The sequence below is a fragment of the Aythya ferina genome (genome assembly GCF_964211825.1).
Source record: "Aythya ferina genome assembly, chromosome: 1".
Taxonomy (NCBI): domain Eukaryota; kingdom Metazoa; phylum Chordata; class Aves; order Anseriformes; family Anatidae; genus Aythya; species Aythya ferina.
In genome coordinates this window covers 96,563,696-96,580,565 of record NC_140296.1, presented here as the reverse complement: position 1 = coordinate 96,580,565, position 16,870 = coordinate 96,563,696, and the positions used below count along the sequence as shown (strand labels likewise).

Sequence of the window (16,870 nt, the reverse complement as noted above, 5' to 3'; positions counted from 1 at the left end):
TATGCTGTGTTTCTGTTCTATTTTCTGAAAAAGGAAATCTGGGGAAACTTGTTAAAATCTGCATGTTGCATTAGTTAAACCAGAAATAGCACTATTTAATGGAGTCTCCAGAACTAGTATCTCTAAGTCTGGTTTACTATGACAGACTTTCAAGCAACTGTTTAAAAAACCCACGCTTGGCTTATGCATTAGGGCTGAAATGAACCTTTTTGTACTTCATCACCAAGAAAACCTTCTTGATTTTTGAAAAAAAGGGATTGCAAAGCAGTGTTGCATTGCAAAATATTTCCTCAGCTGTTGATATGCCATAGAAGGAATAGCTGACAACATAATCCTCCAACAGTACATTTAATAATAACAACAAAACTCTACCTAGGTGGAACTTGTTTTTATAATGAAGGTATAATTTTGCTGTAAGTAAAGAAAGTTAATTACTGTGGATGAAAAGGATTTTATGTCAAGTAAAAATTCCAGTTATATGTTATGTTTCTTAACCTTCTAATTTAATGCATCTACAGGTGGATGAAAGCCAGACTGGAGAACCAGGGTGGCTTGGTGGAGAATTGAAGGGAAAAACTGGATGGTTCCCTGCAAACTATGCAGAGAAAATACCTGAAAATGAAGTTCCAGCATCTGTAAAAACAGTAGTTGAGGCTGCTGCTGCACCTAAAGTTTCTGTGCATGAAACAACTACATCACTAGGAACTCCTGTGTCTACAGAGTGCACTACAACTGCCAATAACTGGGCAGACTTCAGTTCAACGTATGTTTGGGTAGTGATTATCACCTCAAATGTGCTTGAGTCTTTTTAAATCAATTGGATTGCAGTGGGCTGCTAGCACAGAGTACACAGATTGCAAAGCAACACAAAAAAATTGCTCCCATCATGTCTGTCTGAGCAGTAGAGAAGGACACATCACAAATGGGAGACATTTCTAAGTGAGGATGGTGACACCATGGTAGAAATCCCAAGAAGTTCACCTTTCTTATCTTTTACTGATTGACATCAACCCTCATTGAAGGTTTCCAACTTGGATTATGCAAAATAAGTTAATGACAGAGTTAAAATAAAAAGATGACTTATTAGTTCCTTATCACAACATTAATAAGGCTGATAGAAGTAGAACATGTGTTCCAAAGATGTCTTATTAACTTCATACAATATTGATCAACCATTCAAAATTTTCATCAAGTAGGTTGCAGTAGTACTACTGGATATTTAAACTTCTTCTGTTCTACTAAAAAAAGTACTTTATCTCAGAGGTGAGGGAGGGATAAGACTAAATATTGAGCTTTCTGAAGATGTTTGGCATGTATGTGCTTTATTGCTTTTAAATAAACAGTGCTTCAGTTTCAATACCCAGAACATTTATACTGATATGACATGACATATTTATACTAATATGACATACAGTAATTGACATGATACAGGTTAGTGATGTTTGTGGCCTTTGGGTGAGCAACACTTGATTATTCGGACTAATAGCACAAGAAACAGTTAAAGACTTAGATTTAAGCTGGGTGTTTTGTTCATGCTCCTAGAGGTCAGAGAATTTTGTTCATTTAAGAGGATATTTTGAGGTGGATTTTGAGATTTGGCTGACATTTTGAAGGACAAGAGAGAGCATAAAACTAAAAAGCTGAAAAAAGTCCATAGGAGATAATTTTATGAAAAAAAAAAAAAAAGGTAAGGATTTTAATAGTGAAAATAAGCAGCAGCAATATGATGCATAAGTGACATGCAGGTATGAAGATTTCAAATCAGTTTTGTACTGAATTGTGACTATTTTCTATTAAGTTAACTCTTTACACTGTGCATAGTATAGGCTGTACTACCTACTATTTTCATTGTATCAGAGCACACCTAAAAAATGAAATTAAATTAAGGAATAGCTGGCTGTAAATGAGCAAGGACAAGCAACTGTTCTTAGAGATCACCTTTTAGAGATATATTTATTATAACCCTATGTTTGATTGCACTACTTCCACCTGAGAGTTAAGCTGCTAATAACTCATGGAATATTCAACTACAAGAAAGAAACCTAGAATGTAGACTTTATTTCTGTACAATCTTCCCACATGAACATTGTTATTCAACTGAAAATAATAGGAATAATGTCATTTTCTTATTTTCAGATGGCCTACAAACACTAATGAGAAACCAGAGACAGATAACTGGGATGCCTGGGCAGCTCAGCCGTCTTTGACTGTTCCCAGTGCAGGGCAGTTGCGGCAGCGATCAGCTTTCACTCCTGCCACTGTTACAGGATCATCTCCCTCTCCTGTCTTGGGTCAGGTGAGCAGCTATGTTCATTAAAACTCTTCTGACCCAGCATGAACTTCTGGAAAGCAAAGAACACTGGCAGTTAAAGCAGTCCTCTGGTGGTGAACTGTATCGGTTTGGAGTGATAAAGAGTTAGTGGCAGTGGCACAATTTAACATGAAGAAGCTGCTATTCTGTGCTGGCTTTTTACAACTGTGGTGGTCCAGTCTTAATGTTTTGGCAGGGTGCTATTTTTGGGTCACTTCCTTTGGCTTTTATTGAATCACATGACAACAACCTTTGTTCCAAAGTGGATTATGTAGTTAAGTGGTATAGCAATGGCAAAGCTTCACACCAGATGAGTTCAGTCCATCTGTTAAGGCACTACATTTTCCTCAACTGGACGTACTGTTTTTGTAAACTAATGTGCTGTTCTGAAAAATGCTAAATACCTTAGTGTCTTAGAGCAAAACTAAAAAGTTGGAGTATACAATACATAACTTGCAGCAAAGCATCATTTTCCATAAAGTTTACTTTAAACCCTGCCAAAATAGCTTCATCGAGGTTTAAGACATGTATATCTTAATTGTAAAACTTGTAAAAAAGCAAACCCCCAATAATTTTGCATTGTAGCGCTTACACATTAACAGAAATGGAGGAGGATTTTGAACATTTCTTGTATTATTTTGTAATTTTAATTGATATATTTTGCTTTATGCAGTTGAGGAGAAGTATGTGTATTTTGTTGCTAAATAAGTAGCACAAGAATAAGATTCCTTAAGGAGCTTTCTTTATGAAAGGTGGTGCATGACTGACTACTCTCTTTTTTCAAATTTGCATTAGGGCGAAAAAGTGGAGGGGCTTCAAGCACAGGCTTTGTATCCTTGGAGAGCAAAAAAAGACAACCACCTTAATTTCAACAAAAATGATGTCATCACAGTTTTAGAGCAGCAAGATATGTGGTGGTTTGGAGAAGTTCAAGGACAAAAGGGGTGGTTTCCTAAGTCATATGTGAAGCTTATTTCAGGCCCCATTAGGAAGTCAACAAGGTATTGTATTTGCTTTTACCATACTTTATGTCTATAATGTCATAGTTAAATAAATATGAAGAGTTGCACACTTGAGTGTTAAAGTTTGGAATCTACTCTGTAAAAATGATTTTATGCAACTCTTCTCTAGGGTGTTTTGGCCTCCAACTCTAAAAGTTCAGTTTAGGAATATGTAAGCTGATCTCAGTTCTCCTTCCACAATGCATCACCAACAAAGATCTAAAGTTTAATAAATTCTTAATTTTATGTGACTTGCAACTAAAAAATAGTATTTTGGATATTATGAATTACATCTATGTAAGTCTTAGATTATCTTTCCCCAAAATTAAAAGAAATACCTCAAAGCTTAATCACTTACCATTACTCTTGGAGGATGAAACAATCAGAATCTGGTTCTGTGTAACATGAAGGCAACATTAACATTAGTTAAATAAATTAGAATGATTTTAGATTTTTTTCTCTTTTGAGGGAAAAGAGGAGATGTAGCAATTTGTGTATTGAATGTAATTTCCTAATTTTAACCATGACTAGCCATTGTGCATAAAAGCTTTAATTTGTAAATTCACTATCTCTGTTTAAGGGAATTGCTTATGGATGTATATGCATATTTTAGTTTTAAAATACAGTAAGCATCTTCTGAAAAGGTTTAATTTCTTAAATAACCGTTATTCTCTTCTAAAGCATGGATTCTGGTTCTTCAGAAAGTCCTGCTAGTCTGAAAAGAGTAGCATCACCAGCAGCAAAAGCAACTATGTCAGGTGAAGGTAAGCATTCCAAACTGAATAGCACTAACAGTATTCTACTATGTAATGAAATAAAAGCAGTCTACATATTACCAGAAAACAAGCCTAGAATCATCAAAACAAGCCTGTTTTAAGATTATGCCTGTTAGAATTGAAGTGCAAATCAGTTTGCTTCTAGAGCGATTTAAAGTGATTGTAGTAAAAATTTGTAGATGTTGTGTCTGTAGAAAAAATAATTTCACATGCTATTAAAATTTCTTCTACTGTTCCGTACATAAATATTTTGGTAACCAATGGAAGCATTTAGGATGTTTTTTTGCAGAGGGCCAAATAAACACATAGCTATATATGCTTCATGATGTTAGGAATTATTAATAGATACCTCAATTGCACTCAAAACTCATTTCCAGTGTTTCATTAAAGCTATTTATAGCTAATTTCTTTAGCTGAAAGTTGTGGTCTTTGTAGCCAAGGCTACCCCTCATTTTTTAAGGATGCAGCATGAGGCGCAGACAACTGTCAGTTTTCTGGAGGGTTTTTAAAAACTTGCATCCCTGGTTGTTACCACTCTTCATCTGGAGGTTAATGCCTCCATATGAGCTGTGTTAACAGGCTGTGGGCACTCTTAATCCACTTCAGGGCAGTGCCAGCTAGGTTAATTTAAATTACAGAGTAAATCAATTAATCTAAATATAGTTTACAAATGAACATTTTTATATAATCTCTACAGTACACCTGAAGCTTTTCAACTACAATTCTACATAAGATTTCAAGTGAAAGAATCTCTTTGGTTACTGACGTACTTAATTTGCCACAGGCATTGAGCACTAGAAAAACTTAAAAAAGAGAATGTTAAAGATCTATCCAAAATGGAAAGTGAGATAATAAGTTATTTCAAAATATAACTAGTCTGGCTTGCTATATATTTCAGGAAATGCAATCTAGAAATGCTAAGTATTTTTTTTTTAACATGGAATATCTCAGGTTATATGTTAGTATTAAAAGGGGACACAACTTTTATAAAAACATGTCCAAAAAGCTGTATTTTTAAGAAATAATCACAAAGAATCGCAGAATGGTTGAGGTTGGAAGGGACTTCTGGAGATCATCTAGTCCAATCCCCTACCAAGCAGGGTCACCTAGAGCAATAGAATAGAAGATGCTAAATCCATATTTCATTAGGTGTAGAGGATTTAAGAAATACGTATTTAGCATACATTATGAATTTTAATGTATGTGTCTATATGTGTACAAACAGATGTACGTGTTCTTCAACTGCAGTCATTAGACAAACCATACCTTTCATTAAGGATGGTAATTGTGGTTTGAATTCTTGCTGAACTTCAGTAATAAAGCTGAGGTTTTTGGTCAGATTTAGTGTTCAAGCAAAGAGAACAGTTGCCAGCTGTAATGGAATATACTTGCATGTTTTTGTCAAGTATTCATGTAAGTCTGCCTGAAGTATCGTGAACTGCTCTAACTTCCAGAGCTGGTCCTAGAAACAGATGATATAATAGTCAGTGATCTATTTTATGCCCCACAGAAAGTGTGATATTGCTCAGTTAAAGAAGAATTGTATAAAAAATGTTACTGGATTGTCTGAAATTCTTCGTAATTCTTTGTGTAGAGTTTTTTCATGTAGTTCTGTGATTCAATTACGCATTGCATTTCTCAATGTCAGTCTACATTAGTGTTTTTGCACTTGAATACTAAGTAGTTGACTGTGTTTTAACAAAACAGAACACATTCGGGCTTTGTCTTGACATTTCCCAGCCATCTGTTGCATAAGATGCAAAGAGATGTGTGCCCTTCATGCGAAGCCTCAAGTAATGAAAGAATTCATTGTACATGAGCGCCAAACAGCATATGTAAGATGAAGACTGTATCTACAGATGTTTGGTTACTGAGATTTTTCTGTCCCCAAGATTGAAAATGCTAGTAATCATCACAAAACAGAAACCATTGAGAAATATGTTCAAAGTAGTTTCTGATACAAAGTAATAATGTATGTAAATTTTAATTGTACTTGCAAATTACTTTGTCAAAAAGATTCCTTCCTTCAAGCCGCCTCGTGATAGCTTGTATTTAGTTTTGATCTAGAAGATTTCATTTTATGTATTAAATATCGAGGAATTATCAATAAAGTATTTAATAAATTTATCTTCTATCTAGCCTGTGGATAGATAATGTTATACTAGGTTTATCAAATGATAATTGAGCAGTTTATCAAGTGTTTTCCCTTGTTCTGTATTTATTTCTCTCTTACAGAGTATATTGCTATGTATACTTATGAGAGCTCTGAACAAGGAGACCTAACCTTTCAGCAAGGTGATATGATTCTTGTGACAAAGAAAGATGGTGACTGGTGGACAGGAACACTGGGTGATAAATCAGGAGTATTCCCATCTAATTACGTGAGACTCAAAGATTCTGAGGTAGAGACATTGAATTGTTATAAAATTGAGTCGGGGGAGGTACGTTTTGCTCGGTGTTGTAGTGATAGTTGTAAGTCAGTGGTTCATAAGTGAATGAGAAATATTTACTGAATGTGAAGTTGGGAAAAAGCAAAAATAATTACATTTCACAACAAATTCTTAAGTAACATTGCAAACCATTTATGAAAATGACTCTTGCATATGTTAGCAGTTAACTTGGCGGTTTTGTAGAGACAAGTCAAAATAGCTGTGATTACTTGGTTTTCCAGGTAAGTTTTTAATGACTGAGTTGTATCTTACTGTTATTTTCTTTCAAAAGATAGTAAGGGAAATATTTCAGTTTATCTTTTTTTTTTCTTTTTCTTTATTTATTACAGTGTTCTTGCAGTCCAGGGGAACAAATTTGGCACCAAAACTTGTCTAACTGCTAAATTTATTTTAAAGTTATTTATTGTGTAGAGGTTCTGTCTCATCTGAATTTATCCCAGAATAATCTGATAGAGGATGTCTGTCTTATTTTTTTTCCTTCTTTGTAGGTATTCTTAAGAAAGATGCTTTCTCATTATATTCCATATTTATTTGAAACAATAATTCTCACTTACCAGTAGGAATCAGCTTAGTGTCAGCTGCATAGAGTACTAATCTCTTGACAGAAGGAGTTCTTGTTTGTGTCTCTAAGAATAATAGGGTTTTTAAAGATGTTAAATGCAAACAAGACACCTAAGTTCTCTACTGGATTTTCAGAAATCTAGGTGGTAAGGCTTTTTCCATAAGTGTTGGCCTCTGTGTTTATGTAGCAATGAAGGACTGTAACCTGCAGTTGTGGAGACTGGGCAAAGTCATTCCTTAAACTTGCTTCTGTTTATGAAAAAGCAGAAAAATGAAACCTGCAGTGAAACAAGTAGCTGTAGAAAGACTTTATGTAGTAATTTTCTAGATAATAGAGAAGCATCAATAACATCCTCTGGGATAGGATCAAAAAATTATCATTAATTATGTTTAGTCTTACAGTCCTTGGGAGAACTAGTAATGTGATACTGCTTTCAGAAGCATTTTAGAAAATTTTCTTATCTATATTTTGCATCATGTAACTATTTCCTTGAATCTGTAGACTATGGAGCAGCAGATGAAGTTGGATCAGGTCCCAGACTAGAATAGCAGTACTTAATAGTTGTGTTAGTCAAGTATTGTAGCACTATGGTGTCCATCATAGCAGACTAGCTTGGCTTTTTGTCACCGGGAGTAAATTTTTTACAGTAGCAAGTTGTGATGTTGCTTCAGTAGGCAGGGTAGAGGTAGGCCAGGTGTGCTTTTGGAGTGCAGGATGTGGATTATAGTTCAGTACTGCCTATAGGTCTTGACATACATCAAAAAGATGTTGGCTTGCCCCATGGTGGTAGAAGGAGGTGTACAGATAATTAACTCCCTAGCTGTGGAAGTTCATGTGATCATGAAACTGAGCCCTAAGTCTCTTTATGTTACTTGGAAGTTTATATTGTAGTTGATGAGTGGGAACCTACAGGGTCAGCTTCCTAAAGCCCTGTGAGGCCTATTTCATAGGTATCCACCACTATTAGTAATAGTTACTAATTAGTTATTTAGCACTAACTAACGGAAAAGTAACTGAAGTTAAGTTTAATTTGAAGGACCTGTTTTTGTTTTCCTTTGAGATATCCTTAACACAGTTCAGTCACAAAACTTGCGAATTTATATTCAGATATGATGAGCTGCCTTTTGTGTGCCCTGAAGGATTGACATACCAGATGCTTGTCCTGTCTGGTGAGGGACAGGCAGACATATTGGCAAGTCTTTGTAGAAAACTCAGAAATAGACATTTAATTCTGAAAACTATCTTTATTAGAGAACTCAGTTTGATGTTTCGCTGGTCTCAGCTTGTCTGGGGCTCAAACAACTAAGTGCAGTTTATCAAAAAGTGCTCCAACTGCCCTTTTTGCTGATGAAAACCACATCTTCAGATAAAATTTTGATGAGAAAAGGAGGAAAGAGCACAGAGCTCATGGAGATCTTTGTATTCAGGACGCTTATTTTCATGAAGTGATTCACATGCCCCACAGGAGATAGTTGTTGTTCCAAGTGGATAATTGCCATTACACATACAGGGTTTTGCTATTCAGCTTGTTCAGAGAGCCAGTTTTTAAAAAGGATTTCACAATAGCGGCTGTCTTAACTTTCAGATGTGCTGCTGTGCTTGGACAGCTGCTGGCTGATCGTGAAAAATCTTACTAAAAAAGTAAATTAATTTAATGTGTTCTGCACTGTTGACTCAGGCCTGAAGAAAAATTAGAGGCAGTGCTGATCTTTCAATAGTGTTACCCTTTTGCCTCAAGCTACTAAATTAAAGAATTTCCTGTCCCTTACAGTTTCAACACATTAACAAAGTGAAAACCCTTATGTTCTTCAAGTAAACAACTATCCTGGTTGATGGTCTGTTATCGGAGTTTTCAGTAAGTTGAGGTAGATGTATACAGATCTGTAACAGGTTTTTATTTTACCCTGCCTTTCCTTGAGACTGGTAATAATTACCTCTGTGTTAGGGTACAGGGCTTATAGGGTAGAGTTGGAAAAACAAAAATTTAGACCCCTCAATGTATGAGACTTTGTATAAGTGTTCTGAAAACTCTTAGCAGTCTGAACGTATTTACTCTACATTGTAGGGGTCTCATTGTACAACACAACTGGCAATTCTACTGCTGTGTCTTACTAAATTAGCAAAGCAAGTTATTTTCTACTGTTTCAAGAGACTTTATCCTTTGTCACAAAATATCCTCATAGGCAGTTATCATCTTAAGTGTACAAAAGGGAAATAGAATGAGGTATTTCCTCTCTATGATGTTTCTCTTAGCAAAAGGATACAAAATATTTCTCCAGCTCTTCAGGTAGCCAGCAGTTGAGCCCATCTTTAAGTGCCTTATTTGTTAATTTAGATACTTTTGAAGCACTGAAGGAGTTTTCTATGTATTTCTTCTGCTTTTTACCAAAGGTGCAAAGAGTCTTTGAAGAGAAATCAGACTGAGTCTGCTCAATGTGATTTTGAAATTCCTCTCTCAAAATACCCTTGATATGTTTACCAGTAAAGTGCAAAGAGACAGTGTCACAGCCTGTTTTATCTGCCCATACCTGCCTCACCTGGCAAAGAGGATGTTGGTTAAGTGATATTTGGAAGGAGTTTGTTCTTTTGGAGGTCCAAATACTTGTTCTTTCTTAATGGGTGGTGGTTCTTTGCCAAAAATGCATACCAAATTGTATCAGTTCCTGATGCTGTCATGTCAGTGTCAGTTGTCGCCCCTGGTTCCAGAACTTTTAGTCTGCCCTACTCGGGACTGTGGCCCTTAGTCTTTGTATCTGATCTCTGTATGATGCTTTCCTATTTCATTTTGTTAGTTGATGTAGGTCACAGTGGTCATAGAGAAAGGTAGAGGGCAAAAGAGAAAGAAGGGAACCTAGGGAAGAAAGGAAGACTTGCTGGCCTTCTAGAAAGTAATTATAATCAGTTACAATTACAAGAAAGTTGCACTGAGACTGCAGTATCCGTGTTGTTTAATATAAAGTATCCACTTCCCACAATCCTTCCCAAAATTTAACTTGCAAAATGCCAAAGAGAAGTGTGTATGGAAGATGCTTTTGTGCCAGATGTTAAATAAGAAACAAAATAAAACCTTCCCCATCCCATTTCCCCACTCTCATCTTCCAGTAGCAGTTACAAGTTATAGGGCAAGCCATGCCAATTCTGCTGACTAATACAGCATTGTGAAGTCTTATACTTTAGCTGGAATGGTCAGGCTTCATTCAGGAAAATGTCCAAAACGTTGTCACAGAGCAGCTACATAATCTTCAAGACAGGTATTTTCCTAATAATCTATTTTTTAGAGGCATTCAAAACCAATGCACATTTTAAAAATGGCACAGTACTGTCAGTTATTTAACTAGTTTTCCAGTTATTGCTTTTATTGGTTTCTGTGTCAGAATCCACAACTTTTTAAAATGTCAACTTAAGGAGAATATTGAAGATGAAACCGATCTTTTCCACAGACAAATTCTGAAATTCTGGGATTCTGAAAATCTGGGATTCTGAAACCCTTTGGGTCATTCATGTAGGCTGCAAATGTGTGGGGAGGATCCTGAAGAAGTTGAGGGGAGACTGAAGTGTTGTGAGCCTCCCTTGAAGTTTTCCTTTAAGGATTTTACAGATATTCAATATTTCTGACCAAAGTGCAGTTTACGTTTGGTATGTTGCCGTTATCCATATCTGACGTTTTTATTGTGGAAGAAAAGTCTGGCAATGTTCTGGGAAAAAAATGAGGTAATTATTTAAGGGATCAGGGAATCTGTCCTATACAGGGTGTTGACCAAAAAGGTTGGCAAGATAACTGAGGAAGGGTGTGTGCAAGGGGTAGAGTCCAGATTACACATGGTTTCTGAATACTCAAATTGCATGAATAGCACTAGATCTGCAAGTGCATTTAAAAAAAAAAACAACCAACAACCAACCAACCAAACACCTCCTTCCAAATAACTGGTGGCCTTAAGGGAAGATTTCTTTTTCAGCAAAAGAACTTTGAGTTTGTAAATTATGAAAGCTTTTCATGCTAAGTTTTATATTTCAGTATAGCTGGTTCCCTACACATAACTGAACTAGTTCCACTGCTTCCAGGATTTCTCATGGGTGTTCACAGGGGCTTTTCTTACATTTCTCTTGGCCTGGATGGTGGTGATGTTCATTCTTCATCTCACCGCATCTAGATTTAGAGAAATAACTACCTTTGTCAAAACAAACAGCACTTCAGTAGTATTCAGCTATAGCTATTCAGTGTCCTGTGCTCTCAGTTGTGCATGAAAAAGGTGGTGGAGTTTTTACTAGTGTAACACATATCACCTACAAAGTTCAGATAACTCACCTTAGAAATGCAGTGAAGGATTTTTGCGCTGACTATGTTAATCTGCTGTGTAAGAAATTTTAGAAATTATGGATATTATTGAAATAATTATATGGGGTAGCCTTTTAAGCATATTTGTAATCCTAACTATTTGTAGAGTTGAAAACTACTATTGCTGTTTTAACACAGTTTGGCAGAATTCGCATTTTGTAGATATCTGGATTTACAGTGAAAATGCTCTGTAATTTGGAATTACATTGGTATTTGCAGTCTACAAAAGGCAAGAGTTCAGGAAAGATTTTTTTATATAGTTATACACTTCCATGCACCATTTGTAATTTATTTCTATATATTTATTGCCATCTCAAATACTAAGAGTTCCTGCAAGAACAGAGACTTCCTTTGAGAGATGTTTATTCTCATCCTTTATTGGTGTGTTATAGAAAAATGTATTAAATAATTTTCATATACTGACAAAATAATTATGAGTGCTAAACTTACATCTTACTTTCTATTTCAAGGCTTCTGGAGCAGCTGGAAAAACGGGAAGCTTAGGGAAGAAACCTGGTGAGTCATATATGGTGACAGCACCTTATATCTGTTATTGAGTAGTATTTATTTCTAATCTGTGAGAAATTTCAATGGAAACAATATAAATTCCATAGAAATGATAAATTGGTTGCTCTTGTTCGTTTGTAAATTATGAAATACATTGTTCTGCTTTAGTAATGTGCACTGATGAAAACTGTTGTCTATATTAAAATAATGTGTAATCTGTCAATCGCTATATCAAAATAGCATATAGCTAGAGAATAAAAATCTGTTTGCTCAAAAATGAATGTAAGCTTCATGATAGATCATCAAACGGAACAGTGGAAGCCTACAAAAAGCTCAAGTTTACCGCTGTCTCTAATTGGAAGTACACATTCCACACTGTGGTTTTCCAGCATTTTGCCCAGAACAATGCACAATATGGCATACATTGGCTCTGAGCTGTTGTGCCTGCCTCCCGTTTTCAAGAGCACATAACCTTGTTTAAGAGTTTAAGAACAGTTTAAGAACAATCCTGCCTATTTTTCAGCAAGGAGATTCGTGGATGTTTTTGCTATAAATGAGCTTCAACAGCTCAGCCAACAGAAGTGAAACACTCATGAACAAGGTGAAATATTCCAGTTTATTCTAGAAGCAGCAGAATGAGCGTGTGGATATTGGTAATAGTGTATGCTGAAGGGCAGGGAAAAATAAAATTGTATCTTTTGGAATTTAAGCAGCTATATGAGGACTATTATATCTGTGAGAAGACATTTATTTCTTTTTTTCTAAATGAATGTGTTTTGGGAGAGACACATTCTCCTGACCCAAACTGTGACTGAATTTGATCTCTTCTACTTAATTCAGTATTTAAATATATCAAAATTAAGAAGTCCTTCCTGGAATGAAAGCTATTTCTTTCATTTAAACAAACAAACAAAACAAACAAAACAAAACAAACAAAAACAAACAGAAGTTTTTGCTCAGTGTTTTCTCCAACTTTCTGCTTCTCTGTGACATGCAGGAGCTGGATGCTAAACTTGTAATTCAGACTGCAGCTTGTTTAACATGCAATCCACAGTAAAAAATCTTTATGTTGCCTATTGGTGAAAGGGGATGTCTGCTACCTGGAGCCTTGTAGATCATAATTTTGTAGATAAAAAGGAGAAAGTTCTTGTTCTGAGATGCAAGCTGTAAGATTTTTGCTCTCTCAATAGAATTGCATAGTGTGATGTACTGAATATTATAATTGTCATGGTAGTAAGAGAAGCTTTTCATAATTAAAGAAATGATTTTTGCAAACTCCTACATTTGGTGTCTTTGCTTGTGTTCATTTTGCATTCTGAATGGCTCTAAGGCGGAGGAGTTGATGTGGTTCTGTGAAAAAATTGTAATTGCAGGAAGCTTGTAGACTTTTTAGCAGAGTAGCCGTGTTTCCTGCCAAATACATGTAGTTTGCTTTCTTTGCCTTGATCCTGAACAGCTTGTGCTGCTGCTGGCTTTTCTATGTGTAAACCTTTCTGTTCTCCTACTATCACCTACTGTATTTTACTTAGCAGTTCTTTCTTCCATCTTGTGCTTTCACACTTGAAATGCTACTTTTTAACTTCCAGATCCACATGTAAAATCGTTCTAACTTTCAGCTACTAGTATTTTCATCACCTGCTTTTTTCTATCCTTGCCTATGTGCTCACATTGGCGTGCCTCTCTTCAAGGCCAGGCTGGATGGGGCTTTGGGCAGCCTGGTCTGGTGGGAGGTGTCCCTGCCCATGGCAGGGGGTTGGAACCAGATGGTCTTTAAGGTCTCTTCCAACCCAACCCATTCTGTGATTCTCTGAGGGAGGTTTTGCTATAGATAGTTCTGTATGTGTCTTTGTTTCCACCAACCCCAGACTGCTTGTCACCACTCTAATTCTTCATCCTCCATATGTTGTTCATTTGCATCTTCAGTACTTCTCTTCATTTTTCATTTTCTTATCCTTTTCTTCTAGATTTCAAGTAAAGTATCTGGTTGTTTTCTTGTGTCCTCAACACACTTTGTTGTTACTCTCCTGCAAGAAAACCTCTCTCTATTTCAAAGGAGATACCTTTGGGTTACCTCTCCTTAAAAAACTTCATTTTCAATAATTGCTCCCTTTCTCTCCATTACCAACAGATGCCCCCTCCTTTCAGATACGCTGTTACTGAGTGCCTTTACTATTTCCCATGGCCAGAGGAGGTTTGGTGCTTGCTGACAGAGAGGGCCGTGTAGGATGGTGCCCAGCACTATTCTACTTTCATAGTATGGGTAACCTTGTGACAGCTGGGAACCACATCTGTATACTCACTTAAATGTGGCAGACTATTGGGTTTAGTTTACCAAAAGGAAAAAAACAAAACCACAAAACAACACAAATTTACCATATTTTGTTTAGCAAAGGTTCTCAATAATCAGGGTATCAAACATATTCTCCATCACCCTAACCGTGTTTTGATGACATGATAAACTTGGCTTTAAAAGCTATCAGTAAGACATTAAAAAAAGCCGACAGCTGTTTATAAGCTCCTGTCAGTTCAAATCTGTTAAAAAATGCGTTACCCTGCCAGGCTTTGTGGTGATTAAATGATCACCTATCTTTCCACAACTACTGTAAAAAGGAGTAAACTGCATTAGCTACTTTGGCTAATTTAACAGAGAGAGAATTGTGAGCTTACCATTACTCTGTGCCAGATTTGTGCTGCTAGGTGACTGAGTAAGGCACCAGTTTTGTATTAATGTCCATGAAACAGAGATTTCAAAATAAATCCTGTTTGTCACATTTCAAAAGCTTTCTTTTTTTTTTTTTTTTTTCAGGTTTCATTAGTTTGCACCTTTGTTGTTACAGCTTCTTCATTATAATTATCACCAACATCCATCTTCTTCCACTTTTTGGCAAGCATAGTCCAAATGGATGATACAAAAAATTATTGGAAATTGGTGTTTATTGGAAAACAGTGTTATGACACTTGATTTTATGTGCTAGCCAAATGACTTTAATAGTGGCCATTATTATTATTCTCTATTTCACGTATTATTTGTATTGTACCCATAGAGTTGTTGCACCTCTGTTTTATTCCTGTAGTATTGTGAACTTAAGGAGGAACATCTGATCTGTTTTGTGATTACAACTGTTTTTAAGAAACTACATAAATATCTTACAATTTTATAGAAAGAATTGCAGAATAGAAATACTGTGCCAGTGATAATAGTGGAGTTAATATTGTATAGAATATGTTCTATTTTTTTCCCCAGATTAACTTTTTTTTTTTTTTCCGTGCTTTAACATAATTTTTTATTTTTCTTTTCTTTCTCTTTTTTTTTTTTTTTTTTTTTTTTTCTGCTTTAACAGAAATTGCCCAAGTTATTGCCTCTTACACAGCAACGGGTCCAGAACAGCTTACTCTTGCTCCTGGTCAGTTGATTCTTATCAGAAAGAAGAATCCAGGTGGCTGGTGGGAAGGAGAGCTCCAAGTTAGTTACTGTTGTTTGATTTTTATTTTTTTTAATGAAATTCCATGTAAAGTAATCTAATAAGTTCAAAATGATGATTGCATCAGCATCAACTAAGCTATTACAAGTAAAATGCCTTTACATTCCAGTTCCTTGAAATTGAAATAATTTTGAGAACAGCAGGAGGAAAACTTGTCTCATTGTAAGGCAAGACCAATGTAAGACCAATTGAAAAGTATTTTACAGCAGTGCTTGTTGTGAGATGGCCACCACTTTTTCAAATTGCTTAATGAATGTGACAGTATAGATTACCATTATAATAGGTTCACCTCAGCAATTCAGCAATGACTTAATTTTAATGTAGAAGAGTAAAAATAATGGTGTCTGTTGCAAGCATCAGAGAGGAGAGTGTTAATGTTGTGTAAGAAGATAACAGATAATAAAATACTGCAAACAAATCTGAAGCTTTTTCATTGAAAAAGCTTTCTTTTTTTCAACTGTTCTCTATACCACCTAATTTTTGTTGTTGTTGTTGTTGTTTTTTTTTTTTTTAATAGGGAACAGTATCTGAAAAAATGTAATATATTTGTTTGTAATGCACGTGTTTGAACTAATTCAAATTTGGATATTTTTTCCATGTTACTACCCACCTTTTTTGCTTTTCCTGGTGGTGTTTTTTCTACTTCTTTTGTGGATAAATCATCTTCTGAGATATGGTTTTCATTCTCGCTAACCTTTATGCTGTTGTTAACTTTTAACTTTGAGTCTCAAATTAAAATTGTGAAATTGTGCAAAAAAGTCACAAAATAAGCTTCACTTGGCAAGAGCTGACACAATTACCAGTTAACAGCTAATGAACAGAGTGAAGTTTTTTTTGAAGTTTAATTTTTAATTGTGTACTTATCTGTAACTTTGGATACCTTACTGTCTTATGTTTAGTTTTCCAACTATTTTTTTCATTAGAAATCCCCTTCCTATTCTTTTCACTCTCCTCTTCCAAGATTGTAATACTAGTCTTTGCTCCTTTGTTATGTGAGCACAAGGGCTAATGGAGCAATATTGGTGAAACAGATTGAGGAACTGATTGAAGATAGAAGCAACAACAACAAAGCAGTTTTAATAAGATGACTAGATTTGGAGAAGGACATTGCTATTAATGTCTTTATGTATTTAATTTCAAAGTGGCAGGTTTTTTTTAAAATATATATACTGTTAAGTTTCAGCCTAAAGTAAATATTGATCGTACTTGTCTGAGAGGTCATAGTAAAGGTGAAATAAAGTAAGGCAAATGTGTTACATTACATTACATTGCTGGGTGCAGTCTTCCAGAATATCTTAAAATGAATGATCTAGAAACACTGTAGATCAACTGCTGTCATTTTCAGTAAAGAAGAAAAGAGGGAAGGAAGTAGCTAAGTAATACTTATATGTGTTAGATGATTTTTTTCACTATAATTAATATCTATTTTGTTTTGCTTATTTTTG

General features: G+C 35.4%; 1 protein-coding gene across 8 annotated transcripts in view; it reads left to right on the top strand.

Annotated features, from left to right (window-relative positions):
- The window catches only part of ITSN1 (intersectin 1), a 122,689-nt gene that overhangs the window by 78,122 nt on the left and 27,697 nt on the right, over positions 1-16,870 (top strand). For all 8 annotated transcript variants that reach the window (XM_084526678.1, XM_084526677.1, XM_084526675.1 and 5 more), the window contains 7 exons: positions 519-763; positions 2,137-2,296; positions 3,107-3,312; positions 3,994-4,076; positions 6,324-6,490; positions 11,907-11,952; positions 15,285-15,406. In XM_084526678.1, coding sequence (XP_084382804.1) covers positions 519-763; positions 2,137-2,296; positions 3,107-3,312; positions 3,994-4,076; positions 6,324-6,490; positions 11,907-11,952; positions 15,285-15,406 — 1,029 coding nt within the window. The remainder of the gene's footprint in view (positions 1-518; positions 764-2,136; positions 2,297-3,106; positions 3,313-3,993; positions 4,077-6,323; positions 6,491-11,906; positions 11,953-15,284; positions 15,407-16,870) is intronic.